Below are 25,721 nucleotides of genomic sequence, written 5' to 3'. Positions count from 1 at the left end.
AAAGTTTGAATAAACATCATCTAAACATATTATAAATCACCAAACACAATGTAGCCTTTCTTTAAATAGAGAAAGAGAAGGGAAAAAAATCATGATAAAGGGAAATAATCAGAGATAACCCAATAGAATAATATAATAATATTATATATAATAATATATATTATTATATATGATAATATATTATCATATATAATAATACAGAATAATATACAGGTTCCCTTAAGTATATTTTAGGAAGGATGTTTTCACAAAAGACAGAGCATCGAAATGCAGTATTGTCAATGTAAGTGTGGAATCAATATTCACCTGTCGTCCTATCTTTTTTTAATAAATGAGGCAAAACAGATCGTTTATTTTGACCACAATTAAGGAAAACACTGCCACCTGGTGAATATTTGAGGCTTTCGAAAATACATGTATTAGTTTCAAACATCTGGCTGGCAAAACTTAAAAGTATTAAAATACTTTAAATTATTTTCTTTACTTTTCAGTGGATTATAGTTTTTTCACTATGCAATATTACCAGAGGTTTGTTAGAAAACTCCATAAAGAAGAATTAACAAATTAAGGTAAATGAGGATAACAATATCACATAATGTATTGATTTGTAAGCATGTCAGGGAAGGTGAGACCACAAAACTTAGTCTTTAGGATTAAAATGTGGCTATAAAACTAAGGAGTGCTACCAAAATAAGTTGTCTTTTAAAAGTTTTCTTCTAAGATTGCACAAAATAACTGAAATAACACTTGGAAAATTTTAGGAATTGACAGTGTGAAGCTAATTAAAAAAGATACGCGGAGAGTCATGTTACCATATAGCAGGGCTTTCCAGGCAAGAGAAAACTGATGGAGGGACATTCTTACTCTTCCTGATGGAATGATGGCTTTCCTTTTCAAAACTAAAGAAAATATCACACAGATTTTGATTTGATGTTGATAAATTCATGGGAAGAGAAAGAAGAGGAGTTTTCCTCTATTAAATTCAAATGTTTAGAGTCAAGACTGAAATATTTCAGAAATTTACGAGTTCTTTAGCAACCAAGACATTAAGAGACTCTTAACTCCTATTTTAGTGTACAAACACACACATACAAACACACACGCATGCGCGCACACACGCACACAATTCTTCTTTATGGAGTTTTCTCACTTTAATTTGTTCCCTCCTAAGATTACTTATATCTAAAATAATAAAACTCTTATCAGCTCTTGATGTTGCATTTGGGTCTTTTGAAATAAAACTATTTTCAGTCCATTGAACTGTGATGGTCGTTTTAGGTACTACTGTTGCTTTGCAAACTTATGAATGCCAATCTATTCATTAGGCAAAATTATACTGTAAACCAAATCTTAGTCTTTTTTGTTTTCTTCAACTGGCTGCATAATTCTATGTACATCCTAGGTACTAAGTAATAGTTTTGGAAATGGATAGGTAGATGGATGAATATGGTAGATTTTAAAAAACCTTATAATTGTTCATGAAAGTAAAATCTGGCAAAGCACAACCTGGCAAGATTAAGTCAAACATCACAGGTCTTACAGGCTTTAGTTAAGGTAACAGTTCTGGTTTGGATCACTTCCAGAATGAAACCAAGATTATTAACACCTTTGTTAAGAGATTATGTGGGAATGTACATTTTTTCTTCAATGTGGCTTCTACTACATGACAATGCTGCCTAATATTTTAAGTGGAGTACGGGGTTCTGAGGAGTCTTCCACACTTTGAAAAGTTGGTCCCATATATAGCACGCAGTCTTCTTTGCAGAGCTTGCAATAATCTATACAAGCCTGTATTTGCTAAAAAATATATATATATATAAAGACTTGCTCCCAATTTTCTCTACAAAATACAGATATCTGTATGCATATATATACAAACATATATATATATATGTGTGTGTGTGTGTGTGTGTGTGTGTTAGAAAACTGTGGGTGCAAATCCTAGCTCCACGACTTACTATTTGTGTTACCTATTTAACCTGAAACAGAACATGCCTATATTCCATCATTATCATGAGAATTAGAAATTAGAAAAAAAATCATGTAAAGTGCCTAGTGTATTTACATCTGGTTTAATTTTATTATCGTCATATAATATGCTGAATGTAGATCTCTGGGGAGTGTGTCTTAGAGTGAATTTTATTTTCTTCTTTTTTCTTTTGACATTTTAAAATCTTTAAGCAATAGAATATACAGCTTTTAGCAGGATAAAGTCAATGCTGTCTCAAGGACTATACTACTTGGATGTACCACAAAACAACAGGCAATGAATGAGAAGGAAATTACTAAATATACTGGCAGGTTAAACATAAACATAGATTTGTTTCTTGGAAAATCATTAATTATACAGTATTCAACTAAAGAGACATAAAATGTAGAAATCTTACGCCCACTCAAGAGACTAGTTCCTTCAGTATTCGTAATCTAAAATTTTATTTAATATTCTGAAATTGACTTTCTCATTAATAGAAAAATAAAAGCAATTACAGTCATTTTCTGTATCTTTGTTCTTAATATCATTAGAGTAAAGCTTACTTTCTCCTCCTTATATTTATAAATCACTCTGCCACTGTATAAGCACTTTCATCATGTTAAGGTCACTTAGTCCTGTGAATAGACAGTCAGTGATGTTTTCTCTAACAATGAAGCTGGCGAATGATGTGGTCAAGGCCATGTGGCTAGTTCGTGGATGAGCCGAGATCATCTAACTCCTCAATTTTATCTCAATTCCTTTTGAAATAACTTACCCAGCCACAAGTCTACTGTTAGCCAATCATAACAGCCAGACATTCAGACTTCCTACCCTACACATGTATCTCTGACTTTGCTGTTCCTTATTCACGAATCATTCTAGTTCCCATCCTAGCATTTTGGACCAGCACATTTTGTCACCAGGATATATTATCCATATATTTCCTCTGCATTTCTCACTCCCAAAAAGGGTCCATAGGAAGTTTTTGATTATTTTCTAAAATAATCAAATTTGGGAAAATCCCTGAAAGCCAATTTTGGGAAAAGCCCTGAGAGCCAATTTTCCCATGTTTAGCATAGATTTGTTTTAAAAAGTTTGGTTAATTTCATATGCAACAGCATATTACCATAAAGAATTGCTGAGGCCTCATTCTCTATATATTCACATGCTCCATATTCTCAGTGTTCCTCATTCAAAGTGGGTTAAGATGTGAGGATCCATGTAAATCGTTCCTACTTTCCTGCTCCATCCAATTTAGATAATTCTCTCATAATGTATTGTCCACAATTCTAGGAGTCTCAGGCCATTTGAAAATTACAGGCAAGCTTGATAGTATTTGTTTAAAATTAACATATACTAAGATATATTTCACTGCATGTAGGCTTCATTAGAACCTTAAATCATAGGACTTAATATAATTATATCAACTTTCATTCATTAATGTAAATCTACATTAATTTATGTGCTGCATGCTTTAAACAAACCTAATGAAGAAAAATGGAAAATGGAAAAAAGATGATTCATCTTGGTGTGGTTTTAATCTCTAAAGGATTTGTTTTATTTCAAAGTAAACTATGAAATTATTTGAGTAAGTGTTCATTTGTGCATTTAAAAAAACATCAAATATATCTAGAAAAGAAAAATTTACAAAGCATATAAGAAAAGTAATCAAAATAATTCTATTTAACACTGAATGATAAATCAGCAAAAGACAATAAGGCACTTATGCAGTCTTCTATATTCAATACAGGTCAACAAACACCCTTCATTTATATTGGAACTGAATCCTTTTGGAAAGCAATTTAGTAATATTTAGTGAAAGCAAAACCAAAGAAAAAATTTACTTATATTCATATACTCATTCTCTCATGCAGTCAAAATACAGGAGATATTAATATACACTCTAAAATTCTAGGTGGTAACTAGCTAAATTATTGGGTATTTTAATTAAAGTATTGTGTAACTATTATAATGATGTTCAAAGACTTAAATCTATCATGGGAGAAATACATATCAAATGACAGCTGAATTCCACATGGATTAAAAGAGATCACACTGTATCAATTTAACATATTGGTGAACATTAAATCTTTTGCCAAGGTTACTGGTTTGTTTGCACATGAACGAGACTATAAAGCTTAAAGTAAGCAGATATTTAGCCTATAAAAAAATCCTGTGGACATGCTTTTAAGCCTAGTGTTCATTCGCACAGGTTGGTGCCCTATTTTAATGAATTAGTACCTGGTCTATAGTGAACAATTTTGGGGGAAAGGAGACTGGTAGATTTGATAATCAAGATGAAAGTAATATTAACAATCTTTATAATGAAACTGCACACAGAAATTAGAACCTGGCTAAAATATTCAAAATAAATATGATAGATCAAAACGATTAATATATTTAAGACATCATTAAAAAATCAGATAAGCCCTACCATTCAAGGAACTTACTATTTCAATCTTTCACAAATATTTATCATTTTATAAGTATACCTTGCTATCAAAGCCTGAAGAGGACAACATGAGAAAGAAAAAAATATGCTCATCTCACTCAAAATATAAGTGTAAAATATTAAGCAAGAATTAGAAAATGTAGTAATGTATTTCACTGCCTTAACAGATAAAGGTGAAAGAAACACAAGATTCTCAGCAGATGCAAAAAAAGGAAAAAAAAGCATTTGATAAAATTTTTATCAATGATAGGGGAAAACAAAACCAAACAAAAAAACTTTAGCAAACCAAGAATGGAATAGACAAAAGATATTCCTTAACTTGATTAAGAGAATCTAACAAAAAATCTACAGTTTATATCATTCTGAAAAGTGAAATATTACAAACATTCATGTTAATATCAGTAAAATGAGCTTTCTCATTATTACTTTTTATGCGATTCTACTGGAGGCCCTGGTTTGAACAAAAACAAACAAACAAAAAAGATATGAAGACTGGAAAAGTTAAAAGATGTGTTCAGATAATTAGTCTACATAAAAACAAAACATCATCTACAGATAAATTATTGTAACCAATATGAAAGTTTATGAAAGTCATAGCATAAAATATTGATATATAAAATTCAAATGCCACCGTTATTCAAAGTTGTCTCAGGCATTATGAAGCAACTAGGATCAGGAAGAGTTAGAAGGGTAAAGAATGGGTATGATGAGCAGAAGGATACTACAGAAATGAGAGTATGATGGAAGTCATAGACTTAGAAATATATACTTACAAAAAGAGAGTATTTCAACAGTAACAAACATTTGAATTGTCTAACCCAAAATTGTGCAGGAGTTTCAAGAGGTAAAATAGAAAACTTTATTGAAAGCCCCTTCATTTCTAGTTGAGATCTGAGTCTCCCTAGCAGTCATCCGTCACACCACTGGTCCTTGTTCGTACTCAGCTGTTGCTTCCTTTTAATGTCTCCACCCCAGTAGTAATATTCTATGGAATCTCATTGTTTGGAGATTTCAGCCTCAGATTTACTGTCATGCTCCTCAACAATGGTGTTATCCAGATTCTCTGACTGTACACCTGGACAATGCTAGAATTACGCTGGCGTCCTTAACCTACTTTCCTTTTTCCCAGATATTTATCTTTAACTCCATCTTGAGTTAGTCACCTCCTACTAGGGCCACCCTTGGACTTGGTACTATCATTAACTATTCTACCCCAACATCACAATTTCTTCCCTGCTCATGCTATCTAGTACCCATGCATACTCTAATATGTTTGGACCCTCATCCCTTGTGATGTTACTTCCCTGATTTAAAATTCGATGATTCATCCTTGTAGTTTCCCACCTGAAGACAAGTTTGCCTCACTCGTTTTTTAATATTATCTGGTAAAATTACATTTTTGGTTTAGTCCAATCTCTGCCTATTGTATGCTTGTACTCAGGTGGCCAGAGAGGGCTAAGGAAAGCATACAACCATTTGAGCTAGTTTCATGCTAAAGTCATGACCACTAATTTCAAGCGGGTGCTCAGTGGTGCCCAGCAATGTTACTACATTTCCTGGGTACCCTCCCACTTGCCTAGAGGATTCATTCATTTTCTCTCTCTCTCTCTTTTCTTCAACAAGTTCCTCGATTCTCTTCTCCTCTTCCTCAGGTGAAGCCATGTTTTCTATTTTACTAAGAAAATAGCATCAGTCATGGGAAAACTTCCATATGCTTCCACCACCATAGCTACCAACCTGCCTCAATATATGCCTTAGTACTTCAGGATTTCACACTCTCCTTATTTTTCGCCTACTTCACCATCTATTTTCTCAATATCTTTTACTGGTCCTTCCTCATCTTCTCCATCTCTAAATTTCGAAATGTCAGACAGTTCAAATTTTCAACAAACTTAACATTTACTTAAATGTCATTTAGTAGATTCCCTTTCAGTGTCATATATACATGTATATATTATATAGTTTTTAAAAAGTGAAGTCTGTGAACTAAACAATCTAAGAGTTAGTGATAGTAACCCTCAAGTTCCTTTAGTGATTCATCCTAGTCCAACCTGGTGGTGATTTCAAGTTGCTATTTGTTTGATGTCTCCTTGAGAGTTGTAATATATTTCTCCAGTAATTACCTATGATACAAAAAAGGTATTTAATTATTATTCCTGATGGATATATAGCTGTACACAATAAAGAAGCAGATGCCATTTCAGGAAATACACAGCTTAAATTTTCAGCAACAAAAAGCATGCATCGTAAACCTTGACATCTACCTTACAAAATTGGCCCACAAGGAAATTATTGTTCTACCTTTCGGATGAATCAAGCACTATAATTGGGACTGTGTTTATGTGAGGAGAAACAAATGAATCTGGTCAAACTGAACAAGACAGTTTTCTGGTCTTGCTCCTAACAATCCTAAGACTGTCACATAACACTAGTACCTCCATGTTATTTAGTGATTTATAGATTACAACATTCTTTCACATTTAATCTTCACCACAGCCCTATGGGAATTAACTTTGAGAAGGCTTTGATATATGCTTCTTCAGTTCTTATTCCTTAATGAGAAATATCTTGAACAAATGCCCACATTTGGAAATGAGAAAATAGAAATGTGGGGAAGTTAACTGGCTTCGTCACAGCTAGAATGGTTGAGGCAGGATTTAATGAACATTTTCCTATTCTTGCTACCTGAGTTGTTCCCACAATTTGCAACTGCCTTACCTAGAAGACATATCATCTATTGATGAAGAATTTAGACTCTGGAATCAGGTTGCATGGATTTCTATATGACCATGAACAAGTTACTGAACTTCTCTGAGGCCTGTCATTCTCTTTTGTATAAAGAAGATAACAATAATAGTACATGTAAACATTATTTTGAGGATTGACTGAGATGAGGTATAACAAGCTCCCCACACAGGGCATGGCACATGGCAAGTGTTTCATACAGGTTAGCTATTGCTTATCTTATTATCATTAGACTCCAAGTATATTTGCACTTACAACATCAATTAATTGAAGTAGTTTTAGCCAGATCCTTGTTCATTTGTATCAATGCATATCCTTTTTCTAAGACAAATCTGTCATTCAATCATAGGATTATATTTACTATGTGCCCTATATAGCTTTTCAAATCAACACTGTAAGTCTTTGCTGGTATTTTTAATTCAAAGTAGACTGAAAATGGGCTTCCAATAAAGAGTAGTCTGTGCAATTTCAAATGAATGTTTGCTTTACAAAAAATAAAAGTAGTTATTGATATTAAGTTATCCTTACTTATACTGGATGCATCACTAACTAAAGCAGGGTATCTAATTTTTTGACTTCCTAGGACCACTTTAGAAGAGGAATGTCTTGGGCCACATATAAAATACACTAACACTAACAATAGCTGATGAGATTATTTTTAATTGCAAAAAAATCTCATAACGTTTTAAGAAAGTTTGTAAATTTATGTTGGGCTGCATTCAAAGCTGTCCTGGGCCACATACAGCCTGTGGGCCATGGACTTGTGCTAAAGCTTGGGTGAAGTTAGGTGTACTTTGTAATAAGAGCCTTCGATGGAAATAAGGGAATCTGCAATTGTGGAGTATGCACTCATCCTCCTAACTATTCTTAGAAACTCCTTTTCTGAAAATGGGTTCCTCTTGACTTGTAGGAAAGTTATAATACCTTCCCTTTCCCCCTTCCTCCATTAAAGACAAAAAAAGCAGCCCATAGACAGTTCCATTTTACAAAAGGACATCATAAAAATTATAATACTAAGATGGGTTCTCAGTGACAGAATTGGATAAGTGAGAGGGAAAAGGCAAACACCAATTTAAAAAGCTGTATGGAAAGTTTGATGGTGAAATGCTCAAACCATAGGAAGCATACTGAAGCGTAGTGCACAGTAGATTTTAATATAGAGATTGAACTAATTATAAAGGATTTTGCACATCAAATAAAGTAGTTCAGATAGAGATAATACTAAGGACAATGTCTGATAGAAAGTAGATTCTCAACTGGTGCTTAAAGAGCCTAAAATAAGGAACCTTTATATAAATAATTATTCTACAACTCTCCAGCATGACAAAATGAAACTTCAGGAGCATCTCTCTAGAATGATACATACAACATTCCTGCTAATTCAAATATTCAATGTCATCATAATATTTCACACAAGAATATGTTTGTACAATTTGTTCAAGCTGTTCTCTTTTGAAAAACATGGAAGTGATGTCCAAATTTCTATCAGGACACAAAGTGATGAAATAAAAATGTAAAGAAATATTCTCATTGTCCCTGCTTTTCTGTAGGAAGCAGTCCCTGAGGTAAGACTTCTCGAGATTTGTATAAACGCTGCATACTCTCCCATAAAGCTATAAAATTGTATCCCTGTAGCTTTCAATGAATGGGGGAGCCTGTCTCCACAGCTTTTCAAACGTGACCATATGATGGACAAATATTTGTATTTCATTATTGTTTTAGTTGTTTTCCTTGACTATTGAGAAAAATCATTTCTTATATTTCTAGCCCTTTGATTTTCTTCTGTAAAATATCTGCTTATAACTGTTTATTTGTCCATTGTATTGCTTATAAGATGTTTTTTGATTTACATTTTTTTCTGCGTGTGATATTAAGTATGTTTCATATGTTGCAAATGCATTTTATTGTAGTTTATTAGCTTATTTTTTACTTTATGTGTGTATTGTGTCTTTGGCCATTCCACTCAATAATTGTATAACAAAATATGTGGTTTTTCATTCTGTGTTTACAGTCTTGCTTTAAGAGCTCTCAATCTCAGGGCAGACAATCACTCTTCTAAAATTGTGTTGCTTTTTGTTTTTTACATTTAAATATTTACCCCATCTCAAATTTGTTGTTATGGCACGAGATGAGTAGCCTAACTTTGCTTGGGTAGAAGATTGTTTCAGTGCCAGTTAGTAAATGAACTGCTTTCCCAAATAAATAAAAATTTCACTTTTCACATATAAACTTTAAATATATAAACAAAAGTAATTCTGGTCAAAATTCTGTTCAAGTGATTCATATCTCTCACTATATTCTTGGATTATAGTCTCAATTTCATATTTTTTAGCCATTCTTGGATATATATTCCTTCATATCAATTAATATAACAATTTTATGAAGTTCTAAATAAAACAATATAACCAAAAATATTCTAATGAAATGGTACTAAATGCACGTATTTATTATAAAAAAATCAACATAACTCTGATATGAGGTCTTCATTTCACAAACAGAATAATTTTCCTATATTTCTGATTTTATTTTATGCCCTAATAAGGTTTTATTTTTTCTATAATCTATTCACACTTACTATATCCGTTGTCACTTAATAATGTCCAACTTTTATCATTCTGTATGTAATCACTTCTGTTATTAAGTTGTATTACTAATATCAAGAAAAGTATAGATTTCTGTACTGCATGTGCATGTCGAATTAAGCTTTATTAATGCTTCTAAACTTGAAATCTCTGAGTTTTTCAAAATATATGACCATGTAATCTGCCAAACAGGAACAGGTTGTTTCTTAATATTTCATTTTCTAATCTTATTGCATTGTGTAGAAAGTCCAAAATAATCATGAGTAAGATGATGAGAATAAACATTTCCATCTTATTTCTAATTTTAATGAAAAAAGTTTTCATTCTTTATTATGCGTTTTGCTACTGGTTTTTGGTAAATAATCCTTATCATTTCTAGGAATAGTGATGAAATTCTTCAAACACTGTTTCACATACAATATTATCACATTGAAAAATATTATTTACCATAATGAATGATAGCTAAAATATCATAATTGTGAAAGTAATTTGCATTTTTGAAATAAGCTCTACTTTATCCCTTTGATACACTGTTGGATTCAACATACTAACAATTATTTTAGTGATGTCCTTACCAGATAATTTTACATTTTATTTTAATTTTTGTTTGATCTTTGTTGATGTAGAATAGGATTTCTTACTTTGTTAGCAACCAAGACTTTTGTTTATTGCCCATCTAAAATACAAAACTAAAGAGAAAACTGCAACAAATAAAAGTAGTAATATATAAAATGATTTTAAAATAATATGGAGGCCAAAAGTCAGTAACTTACGTGAACAGGCAAATTACCCCTAACTGAAATATAGAGGCCCATATGTCAAGTAAATTAAGGAAGATCTATGTTGTACCTAAGAGACTCAGTAAAATAAAGTGCTGTTTTTTTAAAATTTTCCAACCTTGAACCCTACTCACTCATTTGGGATTTCACCGGAATATATTTAATTGTAAATAATTGTTATCATTACTTTAACCAAATACCTGGAAATACTATCAGTGCACAGACTCATCATTTGCTTAGAATAAGAAATTTGTCTGGTTGTTTATGCCTCACTTTTGACTTTTCTCTAGGTATTCTTTATCTTTCAGTAACTTTTATTTACATTTTAGATCTTCTGCATCTTTCCCCAAATCTCCAGAATTTTTCTGCATGAAGTAAATATTTGTGTGTGTGTGTGTGTGTGTTGTGATTTATTTCTTCAGCTTGATACTCTAAGACATCCATGATAATAGAATATTCTGTGTTTTAATAAATATAAATGTAATTTTTAAAAATTTTCAAATATCATACCTTCCTTTCCAGAAAGTCTTCCTAATTTTCCAATTACTTCTCCTACAAAAAGACTATCTGCTTGGTGCTTTCCAGTTAAAAATTGTATTTGTCTTCCAAGTCTTAATTTACTTAGACTTAAGAGATTCTTAACTTAGTGATGTGTTAAACAGAATTCAAAGATATCTGTGAATAAAGATGGGAAAAAATACATCTTTAGTTTTAGTAAATTTCACGTAATTTCCTTCAATTATGAATGTAGGCCAAAAATCAGTTTCACTAGCCATGCCTGTGTCTTTGTCAATATATTTTCCTATAGATATTTTCCTATCATATCACTATTACACTATATATCTGATATACCTATATGTTTATTATTTCAAAAGTAGTCTAATTATCTTCCAGTATAACTTTTTACTTAATGTACTAATAGGCACATATGTTACCGCATTGCATATTTGCTTTTCAATATATTGTAAATATATTTAAATATATTTTTATGTGTAATACTATGGATTTTGTTTAGAAATAGTGTTCTTTCCTGGAGGCGGAGCTTGCAGTGAGCTGAGATCCGGCCACTGCACTCCAGCCTGGGCGACAGAGCGAGACTCCGTCTCAAAAAAAAAAAAAAAAAAGAAATAGTGTTCTTTCTGAATGAAAGAACGCACATACATATACACACATATGTATATAAATTTAGGTTCTAAATTACTGTTGTCAAATAAATTTTTAAATATAATGCTATATAAAATTTTAAATATAACTTTAAGCTGAAATTTCTTGTGTTGATTTGAATTAGAAATCAGTCTCTGAGTATGAAAGAGATAAATTTTATAATTATTATCCTGAGGGTTTTTTTTTAAGTGTTGCTTTTGATATATTAGAGTAAAACAATGATCCTAAACACAAGGGGCAACTAAATAATTTAGCACATTTGTATTGAAGCCCTTGAAAAAAGAAACACCTTTTTCATAAAGTTTCTATTATTTTACTATCATCTAGAACTTTAAAAAGGCATTTGAGTCACAGAAATTTCATGTTACAAGGGATATTCCTTTGCATATAAAAAATGCCCCTTAACATCTTTAAGAGACTTTCACAGGATTGTAGAGATAATTAAAAACAGAGCCAAGTGAGTGCACTCCCGTAATCCCAGCACATTGGGAGGCTGAGGTAGGAGGATCACTTGAGCCTAGGAGTTTAAGACCAGCCTGGACAATATAGTGAGATGCTGTCCCCACATAAATATGATCCAGGCGTGGTGGTGCTGTGCCTGTGGTCCAGCTACTTGGGAGGCTGAGAGGAGGGGGATCACTTGAGCCTAGGAGTTTGAGACCAGCCTGGGCAATATAGTGAGACTCTGTCTCTGCAAAAAATAAAAAATTATCCAGGTATGGTGGTGCTATGCCTGTAGTCCCAATTACTTGGGAGGCTGAGGGGAAAGGATTGTTTGAGCCCAGGAAAGAGGTGATTGGTGTTTATGCCACTACAGTTCAGCCTGGGCCACAGAGTGAGATCCTATTTCTTTTTTTTTTTTTTTTTTTAAGAGCCAGGTTAGAATATGTATCCATTTATTCTTAAAATCTAGGGTACACCAAACAGTATTATGTCAGTAAACTGTTTTACTCAATATAACCTATTTTGTAAAACTGAATTTAATAGATTGAATACCCTTAAATTGTATGAATGTCACTTCAGAATGAATTTCTCTCCAAAAATTTTGACTTCAGTATTAATAGTGGTTCAAACATGTATATTTTAGTGACAGAGATAAATTTCTATGACGTATTTGCCGTTACTTTTAATGGCAAAAATTAATACGTTTGGGTAAAACCTCAGACTCTCTATTTTTAAAATAGGTGCTTCAGATTGGTGCTGTCACTTCAGGGTGAAATATGTAGATACCTTTTAAGAATAGCAATCAGTTATAAGTTAAGTTAATGGATTGCTTGTATACGTCAATAATATTTAATGCTGTATGTTATCAAAATAATACAGTTATTAATGTAACTAATCTTGCAGTAAAATTGAGAAAAAAAAGTTGAACAGATAAATTTATAAAGTTTGGACAGAATAAAAGCCAAAGCAACCTTATGGTTAGTTATGCAACATAAAAAGCAGGGGGATTTATTTGGTTTAATTTCAGGATCCTCTTTTAATTGCCTCTTCTACTATTGTTATAGATTGCTGACTGAAATATGTGATTCAATAACTTGGAATTTATTTTTAAAAAGTAGTTTGTTTGGAGTATGTGGTTTGCTTCTTAGTAGTGTGAGTATATCATTTAATGCAAAAACGTTTTCCTGGGTGTAATGCCTTTATGTCTGTAGATTTTACTTCAGCAAAATAAATAAAACACAGTGTGATTTTCATCTGCAGGGTTATGTCCTTAAATATGCAAGATGGAAAACTTTATAAATTTAAGAAGAAAAGTTAATGGAAAAGTAATAGTTACTGAGTGCCTACAATGGCCTATTTATTTTATGTGTTAGAAAAATGTGCTCTTCACTTGTAACAATGGAACCACAAAAGGAAAGAGAAAGAGTACATACGGGAGACATTGAATAAAGCAAAGGAGAGGGATTGAGATAGAAAATAGACTGTGTTGAAAACGAAGCATGACAAAGGGGCAGTAAGCCCATTTTCTGGGTTTTCTAAATGTTTCTGAGGTCAAATGACTTATATTTTAGACTTCCAGCCTAGGCGACAGAGCGAGACTCCGTCTCAAAAAAAAAAAAAAAATCATTTGTATAGTATTATTACACTGTGTGCGCTCGCGCGTGTGTGTGTGTGTGTTTAGGGAGAGAGGAAATTTCCATTATGTTTCTAGAGGGCAAAACACATCTTTTACCACCAGCACATTGCCTTGTACATTGCTCATGTATAGTAATTATTTGTTAATTAATTGAAAGGCATTAAAGTGACCTGATTTATTGTTATAAGATTTAGTGAAGTTATTTTCTTTATTTTCTTTTTTGTTTGAGCACCTGCAAATCTGTAATCCTGGGACATAACATCTGAAATAATGTTCAGCCATCTAGCTAAATGTACCAGCCATGTAGGGAAAAGGACTGGGGAATTTAAGTCTCTATATACCCCAAAGACCATTTGTGTACAAATGAAGGGCTGTAACATTAGACATTTTGAAAGGAGAGCCAGGAAAACTTAGCAAAGAAAAGGGTCTGGGAGGGGAGGGGACAGAAGTGGTGTTTTGGTCTTTCTAGAGAGAGATTCATTCCTGAGAGCAAAATCTTGAGGGGTCACTTTAGCTTGCATTGTTTCACTATCTGTGATCTGCCCTTCCTTGTCGTCTGAGATTGACTCAGTTTCCAATTGGAAGGCTTGGAAATCTGATTTAGTGGCTTCACCCTACGGAAATGGCAGTCACCTGTGTGGAGAATAAGTCGATATGTCATCTATGGAACACCACCTATCTGCTAGGCACTTTGCCAAGTAGAAAAGAATGGCAGCCTGAATGTTCTAACACTTCCAAAAGAACAGTTTGCATCTGCAGTTTTCTGCTCCAAGTATGTCAATTATTCGCTTCTTGCTAAGGAAAGTAAAATGTTGGGCACTACCGTATTCTTGTTAGTACCGAACAAAAAAAAACTGTATTTAGCAAATAATTTTATGTTCTAAGGCTTATAGCAGATTTCTACAGTTACTGTTGTATTCTAACTCTGCCAGTCCAATATAGGATATATATATAAAGCAGAAAAGTACCCTGAGATTTTGGAAAGTACTTAGCAAATTTTCAGAACTGAAAGTTTCAGATTAAAATTTGGTTATCATCTGATGTGACACTGCATGTACTCATTTCTTGTTTTCTGTGTATTTCTCTTGATACCTACCATGATGTTGGATTTGAAGTAAATAAACATTTGATTCAGTTTGCTTGGGAGATACAGGAAATCTGTGTTCTACTTTTCTGTCAAATACCACAGTCATCTCTGTGAGGATTTGAACTGCTTTATCTTCATTTTCTTAATTCTCTACATCTAATGCAGTGCCAGACAATAGACTCAGTAAATATTTGTTGATTCAATACATGAATAAATTATTGGATCAAAGTAATTTTAAAACATTTTAAGAAAGAGAATTGCCTGAAGAGGTTGCTATATTAGAAAACCACATTTGCAGTAGTGGAGGGAAAGAATTGAAGATCCCAAAGACCCATCTTTTCCTTTAGGATGGTTTACATTTTATATTAATAATTTTATAGTAACCATAGGGTTCCCCTTTCCTTTATTAAAGCTTCTATTCTATTAGCTGGTTAACCATGAAGTCTTTTATCAGACCCTTCTCTCTCTTTCTTTCTCTCTCTCTTTCTTTTCTCATTTTCAAAGCAAAATAAAATGTACATTTTCCTACATTTGTATATATTTTGAATAGCGTCTTTGAAATTAAAAGCAAAGGAAGCAGGACGGAGAAGCGGAAGTCATGATGCAGAGCGGAAGAATGTTCCTGCCACTGTAAACAGGAGCTCCAGAGGATATGGCTGCCTAATGAGCCATGTCCTATGCTGGGTGGAAATAGCTGGGCCCTGTCCATCAACTCTGCTTGGTCCTCCATTGTTCCTGTGTTTTAAAACTGAGGAAGAACCTGGACCAGTTAGCTACTGGTAGATTACATTCAGGAGGAAAGCATTCTTATTCTTTTAATGAAGAAAACTTCACATTGATACCAAAACTTGATAAAGACAGCACAGTGAAGATTAGAAATCCATCTCACTTAGGAAAATCGATTCCAAAATATTTCTCATAAGTGGGAGTTGAACAATGAGAACACATGGACACAGGGAGGGGAACATCACACACTGGGGCCTGCCAGGGGTGGGGACTAGGGGAGGGACAGCATTAGGAAAATACCTAACGTAGATGGCGGGTTGATGGGTGCAGCAAACCACCATGGCACATGTATATCTATGTAACAAACCTGCACTTCTGCACATGTACTCCAGAACTTAAAATACAAAATAATAACAAAATTTAAAAAAAATTGCCAAAGTAAAACATTATGCGTTTGACCATGTGGGAATAATTTCAGGCCAGAATGTTTCAATATTCAGAAACGTGTTAATATAATTTGCCATACTTTTAGGACTAAGGAGGACAATTATATGATTATATCCATTGAAACAGGAAAGGCATTAGACAAAATTCAACACTCATAATAAATAAGAAATTAGTTGTATATGGCATAAATATAATAAATAAAACCAAGTATAATTGTGGTGGCCGGACAAGTTGGTGTAAGTTTAGCTTAAGAAAACTGTGTGACAAGAAAATTCTATCCCAATATGCAGGATCAATATACATGTACATTTTCCTCTCATTTTCAAACCAGAAATAAAATGTGCATAAGAGCAATATTCCTAATGGCCCCAGCCTGCAAACCACAAAATGTCATCAACAATGAAATGAAATAAAATAGAAATTGAAGTATTTTGCAGAATTGAAAAAACAGTTTTGCTACTAATAACAGGAATATATTTCAAAGAACTAAAGTTGAACAAAGAAAGCTAGACATAAAAAAGCACATATTTTGTGATTCTATTTATATAAAATTTAAAAGTGTGTGGAAGTAACTTATACTGATAACCATTAAATCTGTGGGTATACCTGAGAAAAGTAGTAACTGAAAAGAGTAACAAGTGGGAGGCTTGTGAGGTGCAGGCACTCTTCTAGGTTTTAATCTGGGTTGTGTTACCTAAGCATGTTCAGATTTTAAAAGTCATCAAGCTGTATATTAATATTTATGCATTTTAGTATACGTATGTTATACTTTAATAACAAGCATAAAATGAATAGTGACAGCAATGAATCATAATATATTAAATAAAAGAAAGAATTCATGGGGTCACAGCAATATCCAACAACAAAAGGAGAAGAGGGAGAACTTTCATACGTAGAAGAATGCAATATAATAAATGTAGAAGTGATGAGAGAATAAGAAAACTCAGGCTTTCAAAACCATGTAATAATTGATGTAGGCTTGTAGTTAGTACTCCATAACAGGCAATTATTTTCTTAAAACACTTTTGTTTGGTTTTATTGTCTTCATGCAATCGGAGAGGATGCAAACCTGTCTCCTGAGACCTAGATAAATATTAATATTTTGCCTGCCTGGCTGAGTCACGGTCCCAGCAGAGTCCCCGTGGAGTCCAGCTAAGACAATCAGTTCCTGATGTCTAACACTCTATGACCAGCTGGGTGCCAGGCAATTAGTGGTAAAGACAACATATAATGTTACATTTAGAATACATTTTAGAGTAAGAGTAAGCTCTAAAATAATTATGAGTATATAATTTAACAATAGTTATTTACTATATTAGTCCATTTTCACACTTCTGTAAAGATACTACCTGAGACTGGGTAATTTATAAAGGAAAGAGGTTTAATTAACTCACAGTTCCATATGGCTGGGGAGCCCTCAAGAAACTGATAATCATGGCAGAAGGCAAAAGGGAAGCAAGGCACATCTTACATGGCAGCAGGAGAGAGTGAGAGAAAGAAGGGGAAGTACCAGACACTTATCAAACAGCCAGATCTTGTGAGAACTCTCTATTACAAGAACAGCATGGGAGAAGTCGTCCCCATGATCCAATCACTGCTCACCAACTATATCCCTCTATATATGAGGGGTACAATTCAAAATGGGATTTGGGTGGGGACCCAAAGCCAAACCATATCATTACTGACCAATCAATTCTTATGAGTGGATCTATAGAATAGTTCCACTCAAAATCATTTTCAAAATAAAGTTTCTCATAAGAGATAAAATTAGATATGTTTATAGTTATAAATGTTTTATATTTTAAAATTAAAATATGCAATGGTTTATTGAATATTAAAACTCAAACAGATTTATTCTTGGTATATTCTTACATATTTNTAATAGTTACTGAGTGCCTACAATGGCCTATTTATTTTATGTGTTAGAAAAATGTGCTCTTCACTTGTAACAATGGAACCACAAAAGGAAAGAGAAAGAGTACATACGGGAGACATTGAATAAAGCAAAGGAGAGGGATTGAGATAGAAAATAGACTGTGTTGAAAACGAAGCATGACAAAGGGGCAGTAAGCCCATTTTCTGGGTTTTCTAAATGTTTCTGAGGTCAAATGACTTATATTTTAGACTTCCAGCCTAGGCGACAGAGCGAGACTCCGTCTCAAAAAAAAAAAAAAATCATTTGTATAGTATTATTACACTGTGTGCGCTCGCGCGTGTGTGTGTGTGTGTTTAGGGAGAGAGGAAATTTCCATTATGTTTCTAGAGGGCAAAACACATCTTTTACCACCAGCACATTGCCTTGTACATTGCTCATGTATAGTAATTATTTGTTAATTAATTGAAAGGCATTAAAGTGACCTGATTTATTGTTATAAGATTTAGTGAAGTTATTTTCTTTATTTTCTTTTTTGTTTGAGCACCTGCAAATCTGTAATCCTGGGACATAACATCTGAAATAATGTTCAGCCATCTAGCTAAATGTACCAGCCATGTAGGGAAAAGGACTGGGGAATTTAAGTCTCTATATACCCCAAAGACCATTTGTGTACAAATGAAGGGCTGTAACATTAGACATTTTGAAAGGAGAGCCAGGAAAACTTAGCAAAGAAAAAGGGTCTGGGAGGGGGAGGGGGACAGAAGTGGTGTTTTGGTCTTTCTAGAGAGAGATTCATTCCTGAGAGCAAAATCTTGAGGGGGTCACTTTAGCTTGCATTGTTTCACTATCTGTGATCTGCCCTTCCTTGTCGTCTGAGATTGACTCAGTTTCCAATTGGAAGGCTTGGAAATCTGATTTAGTGGCTTCACCCTACGGAAATGGCAGTCACCTGTGTGGAGAATAAGTCGATATGTCATCTATGGAACACCACCTATCTGCTAGGCACTTTGCCAAGTAGAAAAAGAATGGCAGCCTGAATGTTCTAACACTTCCAAAAGAACAGTTTGCATCTGCAGTTTTCTGCTCCAAGTATGTCAATTATTCGCTTCTTGCTAAGGAAAGTAAAATGTTGGGCACTACCGTATTCTTGTTAGTACCGAACAAAAAAAAACTGTATTTAGCAAATAATTTTTATGTTCTAAGGCTTATAGCAGATTTCTACAGTTACTGTTGTATTCTAACTCTGCCAGTCCAATATAGGATATATATATAAAGCAGAAAAAGTACCCTGAGATTTTGGAAAGTACTTAGCAAATTTTCAGAACTGAAAGTTTCAGATTAAAATTTGGTTATCATCTGATGTGACACTGCATGTACTCATTTCTTGTTTTTCTGTGTATTTCTCTTGATACCTACCATGATGTTGGATTTGAAGTAAATAAACATTTGATTCAGTTTGCTTGGGAGATACAGGAAATCTGTGTTCTACTTTTCTGTCAAATACCACAGTCATCTCTGTGAGGATTTGAACTGCTTTATCTTCATTTTTCTTAATTCTCTACATCTAATGCAGTGCCAGACAATAGACTCAGTAAATATTTGTTGATTCAATACATGAATAAATTATTGGATCAAAGTAATTTTAAAACATTTTAAGAAAGAGAATTGCCTGAAGAGGTTGCTATATTAGAAAAACCACATTTGCAGTAGTGGAGGGAAAGAATTGAAGATCCCAAAGACCCATCTTTTCCTTTAGGATGGTTTACATTTTATATTAATAATTTTATAGTAACCATAGGGTTCCCCTTTCCTTTATTAAAGCTTCTATTCTATTAGCTGGTTAACCATGAAGTCTTTTATCAGACCCTTCTCTCTCTTTCTTTCTCTCTCTCTTTCTTTTCTCATTTTCAAAGCAAAAATAAAATGTACATTTTCCTACATTTGTATATATTTTGAATAGCGTCTTTGAAATTAAAAGCAAAGGAAGCAGGACGGAGAAGCGGAAGTCATGATGCAGAGCGGAAGAATGTTCCTGCCACTGTAAACAGGAGCTCCAGAGGATATGGCTGCCTAATGAGCCATGTCCTATGCTGGGTGGAAATAGCTGGGCCCTGTCCATCAACTCTGCTTGGTCCTCCATTGTTCCTGTGTTTTAAAACTGAGGAAGAACCTGGACCAGTTAGCTACTGGTAGATTACATTCAGGAGGAAAGCATTCTTATTCTTTTAATGAAGAAAACTTCACATTGATACCAAAACTTGATAAAGACAGCACAGTGAAGATTAGAAATCCATCTCACTTAGGAAAATCGATTCCAAAATATTTCTCATAAGTGGGAGTTGAACAATGAGAACACATGGACACAGGGAGGGGAACATCACACACTGGGGCCTGCCAGGGGGTGGGGGACTAGGGGAGGGACAGCATTAGGAAAAATACCTAACGTAGATGGCGGGTTGATGGGTGCAGCAAACCACCATGGCACATGTATATCTATGTAACAAACCTGCACTTCTGCACATGTACTCCAGAACTTAAAATACAAAAATAATAACAAAATTTAAAAAAAATTGCCAAAGTAAAAACATTATGCGTTTGACCATGTGGGAATAATTTCAGGCCAGAATGTTTCAATATTCAGAAACGTGTTAATATAATTTGCCATACTTTTAGGACTAAGGAGGACAATTATATGATTATATCCATTGAAACAGGAAAGGCATTAGACAAAATTCAACACTCATAATAAATAAGAAATTAGTTGTATATGGCATAAATATAATAAATAAAACCAAGTATAATTGTGGTGGCCGGACAAGTTGGTGTAAGTTTAGCTTAAGAAAACTGTGTGACAAGAAAATTCTATCCCAATATGCAGGATCAATATACATGTACATTTTCCTCTCATTTTCAAACCAGAAATAAAATGTGCATAAGAGCAATATTCCTAATGGCCCCAGCCTGCAAACCACAAAAATGTCATCAACAATGAAATGAAATAAAATAGAAATTGAAGTATTTTGCAGAATTGAAAAAACAGTTTTTGCTACTAATAACAGGAATATATTTCAAAGAACTAAAGTTGAACAAAGAAAGCTAGACATAAAAAAGCACATATTTTGTGATTCTATTTATATAAAATTTAAAAAGTGTGTGGAAGTAACTTATACTGATAACCATTAAATCTGTGGGTATACCTGAGAAAAGTAGTAACTGAAAAGAGTAACAAGTGGGAGGCTTGTGAGGTGCAGGCACTCTTCTAGGTTTTAATCTGGGTTGTGTTACCTAAGCATGTTCAGATTTTTAAAAGTCATCAAGCTGTATATTAATATTTATGCATTTTAGTATACGTATGTTATACTTTAATAACAAGCATAAAATGAATAGTGACAGCAATGAATCATAATATATTAAATAAAAGAAAGAATTCATGGGGTCACAGCAATATCCAACAACAAAAAGGAGAAGAGGGAGAACTTTCATACGTAGAAGAATGCAATATAATAAATGTAGAAGTGATGAGAGAATAAGAAAAACTCAGGCTTTCAAAAACCATGTAATAATTGATGTAGGCTTGTAGTTAGTACTCCATAACAGGCAATTATTTTCTTAAAACACTTTTGTTTGGTTTTTATTGTCTTCATGCAATCGGAGAGGATGCAAACCTGTCTCCTGAGACCTAGATAAATATTAATATTTTGCCTGCCTGGCTGAGTCACGGTCCCAGCAGAGTCCCCCGTGGAGTCCAGCTAAGACAATCAGTTCCTGATGTCTAACACTCTATGACCAGCTGGGTGCCAGGCAATTAGTGGTAAAGACAACATATAATGTTACATTTAGAATACATTTTAGAGTAAGAGTAAGCTCTAAAATAATTATGAGTATATAATTTAACAATAGTTATTTACTATATTAGTCCATTTTCACACTTCTGTAAAGATACTACCTGAGACTGGGTAATTTATAAAGGAAAGAGGTTTAATTAACTCACAGTTCCATATGGCTGGGGAGCCCTCAAGAAACTGATAATCATGGCAGAAGGCAAAAGGGAAGCAAGGCACATCTTACATGGCAGCAGGAGAGAGTGAGAGAAAGAAGGGGGAAGTACCAGACACTTATCAAACAGCCAGATCTTGTGAGAACTCTCTATTACAAGAACAGCATGGGAGAAGTCGTCCCCATGATCCAATCACTGCTCACCAACTATATCCCTCTATATATGAGGGGTACAATTCAAAATGGGATTTGGGTGGGGACCCAAAGCCAAACCATATCATTACTGACCAATCAATTCTTATGAGTGGATCTATAGAATAGTTCCACTCAAAAATCATTTTCAAAAATAAAGTTTCTCATAAGAGATAAAAATTAGATATGTTTATAGTTATAAATGTTTTTATATTTTTAAAAATTAAAATATGCAATGGTTTATTGAATATTAAAACTCAAACAGATTTATTCTTGGTATATTCTTACATATTTTAATAAACTTACTATATCTCTCTTTAATACTTTTACACTGTTATTTTTTGAAAAAAAATGTGTGCTATTCTGTATGGATATATTATACTTAATTTTAAAATAAAACTTTCTGCAATATTCTACAAAGATATATTTTATGGTTAATACATTTTAAATTCTTAACAGCTTAAAAAGCATAGAAATACAAGATGAAATTGTACTGAATCCAGAAATTACCTGCAAATTACATCTGTCACTTAAATATACATCTAATGTAGGAAATTATTTAGTTACATTGTTTTGTCTTCCCTCATTGTCTGCCATAGAAAACACTAAAAGTACAGTAGTCCCCTCATATCCAAAGTTTTGCTTTCATCAGTTTCAGTTACCAACACTTAACTGTGGTCCAAAAATATTAAATTGAAAATTCCAGAAACAATACACAAGTTGTAAATTTTGTACCATTCTGAACAGCACGATGAAATCTCGAGTTGTCCCACTCGGTCTTACCTGGGACGTGAATTCTCACTTTGTCAGGCAGATGCACACTACATCCACTTGACAAACCTTAATCACTCAGGAGCCATCTTGGTTATCAGATTTACTGATACGAGATTGCACTGCTTGTGACCAAGGAGTCTTTATTTACCTTCATAGTGACCTCAAAGTGCACAAATGTAAAACACTATCTTAACAGGCAGTGTGGTCACCCTAGTATTCACAAGCACATTTCAAAAAGTATTTATTATCATCTTCACTATTAAATAACTGCATACCTCTGTAAAGGAAATTTTAAACAGAACATTTCATTCCTATTATCTTTAATGTTTCTGGTGAAACCAAGGGATATCCTATATGGCCAGATGACTTTAAAATGTATGTAATTATCCACATATAAAAATGTACCTATATTTAAAAGTAGCATTAGTGAAGTGTCGTCATGAGTGTCGTTTTCCTCCACATGGTTTTCCTCTGATCTTTTTGTGGTTTCCTTCATTTTTCCAGCAGCATATTTCAATGTGATGTGCATCATCATTTTTTCTGCCATGCCTGTTTAACTGCCCTTATGTAGCATTTACTTTTTATAAATGCTTCCATGGCTTTGTGCCATCAAAAATAAAAAACTGAAAGTGCTAAAGCAACATAGTGCAGTGCAATTCACTCAGGCTTGGGTGTCAGACAGGTGAATCTGTGTTTATTATATAAGGTCTTTAAAGTATATGGAAATTGCAGGTCAAATTGCAGGCCTTCTACTTACTCACTGAGGAACTACATCCATCAAATGTGAATAATAAAGGGTGAGGGTTAATGTACCTAGCAGATGCTTACTAAATAGCAGCTATTATTATTTTCATCATTACCATCCCTAGAGCATAACCCAAAGGAAGTCGTGCCTAAACACATTGGTGACCTGACAGTGGAATTCACACTGCTGACTTGACTCAATGCTTGGCTTATTTCTAATAAAACAGTAATGCTAGCTATGGAGAACCTCTTGTCATCTGGAAAATATACCCGAAAAGCACAGATGAAATGAGGAAGCATGAGGCCAGCCCACTTATTTTTATTGCCATGTTTAGTCACTAGGCTGAATGATAGGAAAGCAGAAGCTAAAACACAGTAAAAACAAACAAAAGACAAGACCTAATTGAGGAATTAAAGGACTTCTACTGCAGAGAAAGAGCTTGGGTTTAAAACAAATCATTAGCTGTTTTTGAGTGTATTTCTTGATTATTTAGGACGTCAACATCTCTGAGAAACCAAAGCAAAGGTTGTCAGCCAGAAAACAAGTTGGGCTTATTTAAAAGAAAGAAAGACTTTCATCAAGTAAAGAGTTTCCATAACCACCTATTTTAAAATGCTGTAAAATGTCATAACTCAGATTAAGAAAAGAATAATGTATCATATTGGAAAGTTTTTTCCCAATTTTGTCTTGTCTTTTGTAGGGGAAAAGGCCATATCTCTCCTGCAAAAAAAACAAAAACAAAAACAAAAAACTGGCCAAAGGCATATGAACCCCGTTCCATATTGCTGTAGCATGGTATATGAAATTCATGGGCTTGAACAAGTGAATAAATATTCATCACCTCTGCCTTTTTTTTTTTTTTTTAGGTGCCTCCTATACTCCTTGATAAGCAGTTCTCTGAATTCACTCCGGACATTACACCAATCATTTTGGCAGCCCATACAAACAATTATGAGATAATAAAACTCTTGGTTCAGAAAGGAGTCTCAGTGCCTCGACCCCACGAGGTCCGCTGTAACTGTGTGGAATGCGTGTCCAGTTCAGATGTGGACAGCCTCCGTCACTCCCGCTCCAGACTCAACATCTACAAGGCCTTGGCCAGTCCCTCTCTCATTGCACTGTCAAGCGAAGATCCTTTTCTCACAGCCTTTCAGTTAAGTTGGGAGCTTCAGGAACTGAGCAAGGTGGAAAATGAATTCAAGTCGGAGTATGAAGAGCTGTCACGGCAGTGCAAACAATTTGCTAAGGACCTACTGGATCAGACAAGAAGTTCCAGAGAACTGGAAATCATTCTTAATTACCGAGATGACAATAGTCTCATAGAAGAACAAAGTGGAAATGATCTTGCAAGACTAAAATTGGCCATTAAGTACCGTCAAAAAGAGGTGAGTGTTGCCAGACTTGATCCATCAAAATGCCATAGAATTTAATCACACACAGTGAAGCAAACTGCTACTGACAAAATTAGTTTTGAGTTTTAGAGCATTTTCTATTCAGCTGTAAGTGGATGACATTTATTGTCTGCTGGATTAATAATTATGAATCATATTGAAGAGTAGTAATAAATGGTTTAATAATTGATGTTTTTGGCCTCTGTGTTAAAATGTACACATCGAGTATGGTATAATGGAAAAGCTAATGAATTTTAGTATGTCCAGACTGAGATTTCTGGCTCTGTTATTCATAAGTCTTGTAACTTTAGAGGGTCACAGACAGATTTCCTTAAGCTTCAGTATTCTCACCTGCTTAATGGATTTAATATATATATATAATCAGCCCTCTGTATCAGCAGGTTCTGCATCCTTGGGTTCAATCACCTGTGGATGGAAAGTGCAACATTTATAGGATGTGGCACCTTCAGATATGGAAGGCTGATTTTTTCCTATCTATGGGTCCTGTAGGGTCAACTGCTGCAGGGCTAGAGCAGCCATGGATTTTGGTATCTGCATGAGGTCCTGGAACCAGTCCCCCACAGGTGCTTGGGGACAGCTGTATACATAGACAACATTTTCCTCATAGGCTTTTAGGAAGTGTGAAATATGTGGATGTGTGAAGACTCTTAGTAAATTATATAGTATTGTTTTATTTATATCAATAAATACAT

At 33.9% G+C, this 25,721-nt stretch overlaps 1 protein-coding gene across 2 annotated transcripts in view; it reads left to right on the top strand.

Moving 5' to 3' along the window:
• The window catches only part of TRPC4 (transient receptor potential cation channel subfamily C member 4), a 238,528-nt gene that overhangs the window by 98,354 nt on the left and 114,453 nt on the right, over window positions 1-25,721 (top strand). For both annotated transcript variants that reach the window (XM_017854166.1, XM_017854165.1), the window contains one exon: window positions 24,484-25,002. In XM_017854166.1, the coding sequence (XP_017709655.1) occupies window positions 24,484-25,002 (519 nt within the window). The remainder of the gene's footprint in view (window positions 1-24,483; window positions 25,003-25,721) is intronic.

This window comes from Rhinopithecus bieti, unplaced genomic scaffold (assembly GCF_001698545.2).
Source record: "Rhinopithecus bieti isolate Rb0 unplaced genomic scaffold, ASM169854v2 scaffold_35538, whole genome shotgun sequence".
Lineage (NCBI taxonomy): Eukaryota > Metazoa > Chordata > Mammalia > Primates > Cercopithecidae > Rhinopithecus > Rhinopithecus bieti.
Note: the sequence above shows the minus strand (reverse complement) of the source record. Positions and strands in the feature narration are given on the sequence as shown.